The sequence below is a fragment of the Orycteropus afer genome, unplaced genomic scaffold (genome assembly GCF_000298275.1).
Source record: "Orycteropus afer afer isolate SDZICR_OR568_19922 unplaced genomic scaffold, OryAfe1.0 scaffold00366, whole genome shotgun sequence".
Classification (NCBI taxonomy): domain Eukaryota; kingdom Metazoa; phylum Chordata; class Mammalia; order Tubulidentata; family Orycteropodidae; genus Orycteropus; species Orycteropus afer.
The window spans coordinates 1118052-1123640 of NW_006921953.1; the positions used below are offsets into that span (position 1 = coordinate 1118052).

At 46.2% G+C, this 5589-nt stretch overlaps 1 protein-coding gene across 1 annotated transcript in view; it reads left to right on the forward strand.

The window, feature by feature from the left end:
• The first annotated feature begins 2794 nt into the window (after positions 1-2794).
• The window catches only part of ZNF346 (zinc finger protein 346), a 112576-nt gene continuing 109781 nt past the window's right edge, over positions 2795-5589 (forward strand). Inside the window, exon 1 of the mRNA XM_007952941.2 lies at positions 2795-2969. Coding sequence (XP_007951132.1) covers positions 2795-2969 — 175 coding nt within the window. The remainder of the gene's footprint in view (positions 2970-5589) is intronic.

The window sequence follows — 5589 nt, forward strand, 5'->3', positions numbered from 1 at the left end:
TTCTATATCCTTCCCTTCAAGGCTCAGGGGTCCAAGATTATCTTCTGTGTCTGTGTTAATTGGTTTCCCTTTTCTTTGTTGCAGAGGGTCTGTGCTGTCTTTCTGCCTAGTCCGCCATCTTGCCAGAACCTCTGTTGTCATTTCTTGGCCACAGCCAGTTACCCAGAGGGACTGAGTAGTTGAACCTGTGGGCTCGGGACCGTGATCAATTAGCATAACATACTTCACAAAAACATTGTTCCACATCCTACTTTAGTGAGTAGCAACTAGGATCTTAAAAACTTGCAAGCAGCCATCTAGATTCAATGATGGGTCTCTCCTCGTACAGAGCAAAGAAGAATGAAGAAAACCAAAGACACATGGAAACAATTAGTCCAAAGGACTGGTACACCATGCGATCCTCAGCCTGCATGACTCTGAGACCAGAAGAACTAGATGGTGCCCTGCTATCACTGTCAACCACTTGGAGGGGGATCTATGTAGGAGACCCTGGATAGAGTGGGAGAACAATGTGGAACAAAATTCAAAAATTAAAAAAAAAAAAAAGGACCAGGTTTGCTGGTCTGATAGAGCCTGGTGAAATCCCTGAGACTATGGCCCCTACCTGCTCTTCACATCTGGAATTGAACCCACTCCTGTGGTTTCCAGCCAAACAAAAGACAGGCATATGAGATGAACATTTACATTAGGTAGATACATACACTCCTTGAGAGATCAATCTTGGGAGAATAGAAGGGCTGTGTATGCACAGGGAGACAGCTGGGGTGGGGGCAGGAGCGCATGGGAGGGAAGGACACAGGGAAGAGGTAACTATGGGGAGGAAGTGGGAAGAGAGCTGTTACATTGTGGGAAATTGTAGTCAATGTCATAAGACAAAGTGTATGTGAACTGCTGTATGGAAAATGAATTGGTGAGATTTCATCTCACATATTTTGGACATATTATCAGGAGGGCCCAGCCCCTGGAGAAGTACATCATGCTTGGTAAAATAGTGTGTCAGTGAAAAGAGGAAGGCCCTCAACAACATGGATTGACACAGTGGCTACAGCAATGGGCTCAAACATAGCAACAATTTTGAGGATGGTGTAGGACCCAGCAACGTTTCATTCTGTGGTACGTGCAGTTGCTATGAGTTAGAGCTGACTCGACGGCACCTAACAACAACAGTATGAGCCAGGCTCTATTTCAAGGTGCTGAAGATTTAGTAGAGGACAAAATAGAGAAACATCCTTTCCGTCTTGGAGCTTGCCATGTAGTGAGGAGACAAAGAACAAACAGGATAAAAAGTAAAATATATACTGTGTCTAATTACATTAAGTGTGGAGGAGAGAAGAATAAAGTAGGAAACGAAGACATGAAGTTTGAGAGGAGGGGGTAAATTCTGAGATAGAATAGCCAGGGAAGAAATTTTAGTTAGGGTGTTATTAGCTGCCATTGAATCTGCTGGACTCATGACAACTCAGGCCGCTGTGATGCCTACAGTTTTCATTCGCTGATTTCCAGAAGTAAATCTCAGGGCCTTTCTTCTTGGAAGTTTTCTTTCTGGAAGCTCTACTGAAACCTATTTAACATCATAGCAACACACAAGCCTGCGCTGAGAGATGGTGGTTGCTGAGCATGAGGTGCATTGACCAGCAATACAACCTTGGGTCCTCTGTGTGGAAGGCGGGAATTCTTAAATAGGATACATACTGCCACCTAGTGGAGAGGGATTGCGCCTGGAGGGCTGGAAGGTATCTGAAGGAAATTTATTCCAGGAGGCCAGTGTGACTGCAGTCAAACGGTAGCGTAGTGCCCAAGGCACTTGACTTCTAGCCAGAAGGCTGGAGGTTCAAAGCCAACAGCCACTCCTGGGAAGGAAGGTTGGGTAATCCACTTCCGTAGTGATACTGCCTCGGAAACCCAAGGAGAGGCCCCTACGGGTCTGTCCGACTCCATGGCAAGTAACAACAACAGTGTGCTCTGGTAGCCTAGTGCCTAAGGCATTTGACTGCTAACCAAAAGGCTGACGATTCAAACCCACCAGCCACTTCTCGGAAGGAAGATTGGCAATCTACTTTCCTTAGTGGTACCTCCTCGGAAACCCAAGGAGGGCTCACAAGGAGTTGTATCCGACCCAACGGCAGTGAGTTTGGTTTGCTGTGTGTTTGTTTGTGTGAAGAGGCTACTGCAATAACTTAGGCAAGAGATGGTGGCTCCAAAAGACAAGATAAGGAACAGGTCGGGATTGAAATATAAAATTTTGAGTTTGGACAGTTAACGTTGGAGAAGTAGGCAACTGGAGTTCAGGGAAAAGTCTGGGCTGAGGGCTCTTGGAATTCATACTAGAGTAGAGATCTGCATGTACCACCTCTCATGGAATCAAGGAGATGAAGCCCCGACTCTACCATGTACCAGTAGCAAACTCTTGATTAAACCAATTCCTGATTCTAGGCTTGAGTTTCCCGAGCAGGTAAATGGGAAAATATCCCCACATAACAAGGCCTTCGTGAAAAAGAAATGCGAGTGCCAAAGACTGACAGTAAGTAACGTGACGTCCCAGAGCTACGGGTCGCACATGCCGATCCGGAAGTGAGAAACTGTTGTGGAACCCGACACCAGCTTTCCTACGCACTGCAAATGCTGGGGGGACCCAGTGGCACCAACGAAAAGAAGCGCCACAGTCGGCGCCGCGATGTAGTTTGCATTCCCAAACATCGCGAGATTTGTTGGCAGAGTAAAGTTGCCGTAGGTCCACATCTCGCGAGATCAAGGCGCGTGAGTGGCTCTCCTCCGGTTAGGGCTTGCGGGAAAGATGGAATATCCGGCGTTGGGCGCTGTGGAGGCCTCGGACGGCGGAGGGGCCAGGCCATACAACAGCTCGGAGGAGCGGGAGGGCCGGGAACCGGATGGGGTGCGCTTCGACCGCGAGAGGGCGCGCCGCCTGTGGGAAGCGGTGTCCGGGGCCCAACCTGTGGGGAGGGAGGAAGGTGAGTCCCGGGACCTCAGAGACTGGAAGCCCCACACACCCCTGCTTGTCCCTCGCAGTGTAGTGGGAGCGCCCGGCGAACCGCGGACCAGCTTCGCGGGTCCACAGACATACCCCCTGGCGCCCGGCCCGCCCCTTTCTCGTGACGCGCCGGGGAACTTCTGGGCTCCTGCGCCCCACCGGAGCCGGGTTACTGTGAGCCACCTCCGGAAAATCAGGGTTGCGGTACCCCAAGAATCAAACCCCCTTGCGCAAATTGTCAAGGATCTTCTCACCTACCTTCTCACTCTCAGGCCCCGGGTTTTGCTCTCTCTTCACTCACCAGAGCGCAGCTCTTCCAATGCTTTCCCGCCAGACCTGCAGCGAAGCTGAGTACTCCCTCACCGTTTTTTCTGATTCCCTACCATCCCAGACCCAGGCCTTCCCATCGTTAGCGTGTCTCGTCGTTCTCCTCTAAAGACCCACAGTTCCGAGGCCTCTGAAAGGTCTTCGCTTTCCTCGCATGTTCATTCTATCCTTGGTGACAGCCCTAGCTTACCCCTGTTTCTGGGTGTCCGACGTCTTACTACCGGGTCCTTTTTCTGAGATGGGTGCCAGGAGCCAGAGAAACTGCCCTGGATTTGATTTGGCTCCAGCTTCTTTGTGTCTCATGGTTGTGCCGAAGTTGTGAACAGCAGTGTATACAATACCAACTTGGAGGTCACCTCGGCTGAAGCTTCTCAAGCTTGCTAGGTGTTTGATCTGACACCTGAATAAGATGGGAGATGGAAAGAGGAGTTAGAGCTGGCCCGGACCTTTGCAGCGTCATCTAGTTTGGGCTTCTGTGCAAATCCTGTCAGGTATCTGCAGGGGAATCAGGTTTCTCTAATGGTTTGCTTACTGGGCAGACTAATCTAGAAAATTTAATGAATTGTTTGTGAACTGATTGCTCTGAGATAAAAATAAATCTTTGACCATATCCAAGGCAGGTATGTTTAAATTTGAGGTGGTACATGCAGATCTCTACTCTGATGTGTACTTCAGTTTAATTAAGAACAAGTGTAGTCTGACTCATAAATTAAGATGGGTACTATCTCTGTGTTCCCTTACTCTCTCATGCTTTCAAACTTGTTTGGTACAAAGTTGCTCCCCTCCTGATTTTCTTTTGACAAAATCATTCATTCATGCCTGCTCTGTTCCCAGCACTGGCTGGTCATCAGAGCTACAGAGATGAGAATCGGACTATCCTTGTCCTGGGGAGGTTGGAATCTACTCCAAGAAGCAAACGCCAAAAGTTTCAGTGTAGAGTAATGGTGCAGTGAAGAGGAATTTCTAAGAGTTGGGGGTGCATAAATAGGAAATGACCTTTGGTCTAGGGGTAAAGGGACCTTAAATCAGCAGCTATGAAAAGTGAACTGTCTGGGTATGTCCATGAATGTACAGTGTACTTAAGACCTACTTCATCTTCATAGTCTGAATTATATCCTATTCTCAATTCTCCCTTATTTATATGAGGTCTAGGTGAATACCTGCAGCACCACTTTGGTTGTTTTTTTAAACAGCTTTATTGAGTATAATTTACATACCATAAAATTCACCATTGTAATTGTATAATTCAATGATTTTAAAGTATGGAGTTATATAATCATTACCTCAGTTCAGTTTCAGAACATTTCCATCAGTCCACCTCATTCATTTGCAGTAAATTCCCACTCCCACCACCTGCCTTAGACAACCACTGATCTGTTTTCTGTTTCAGTAAATAATTTACCTGTTTTGGACACTTCATATAAATGGAATCATCCAGTATGTGGCCTTTTGCATTTGGCATCTTTCACTTAATGAGTTTTTGAGGTTCAGTCAAGTTGTGGCATGTTTTAGTACTTCATTTCTTTTTATAGAATTCCATTGTATGGATAGACCACATTTTGTTTATCCATTCACTAGTTGTTAGACAGGAGCTCTGATAGCATATTGCCTAAAGCATTTGACTGCTAACCAGAAGGCTGACGGTTCAAACCCACTAGCCGCTCCTCGGAAGGAAGATGGGGCAATCTACTTCTGTAGTGATACTGTCTCAGAAACCCAAGGAGGGGTTGCCATGAGTCGGGTCCAACTCAATAGCACATAACAACAACAACAGTTGATAGACATATGAATTGTTTCCAGTTTGGTTGTATGACGCCCTCGCAGACCTTTGTGGTATCAGAATCTAAGGGTAAATTATGCTGCTATGAATATTCATGCAAAGTGTGTGGACATAAGTTTTCCTTTCTCTTGGCTGTTTATCTAGGAGAGGAATTTCTTAGTCATAATGATAGCTCTAACATTTTGAGGAACTGCCACACTGATCTAAAGTGAGAGGATGGTCCTGGGGACCCTGGAACTTGCAGCTGATATCTGAATGTAGAGAAGTCTTATAGAGGTTGTTCTTCCCCCTTTGTATTTTGGCAGATTCCATTGCAGTTGTCTAAACTCTGTGTAGCCATAATGATAAAAAAGGTTAATACATCAGAAAGATACAGAAATTATTAATATTAAAATTATTAAAAATTGTTAATGGCATCACCAACAATGTATGTGGGTACCAACTTCTCTACATCCTCACTAACACTTGTTTTTTTTTTTTTTTTTTTTTTTTT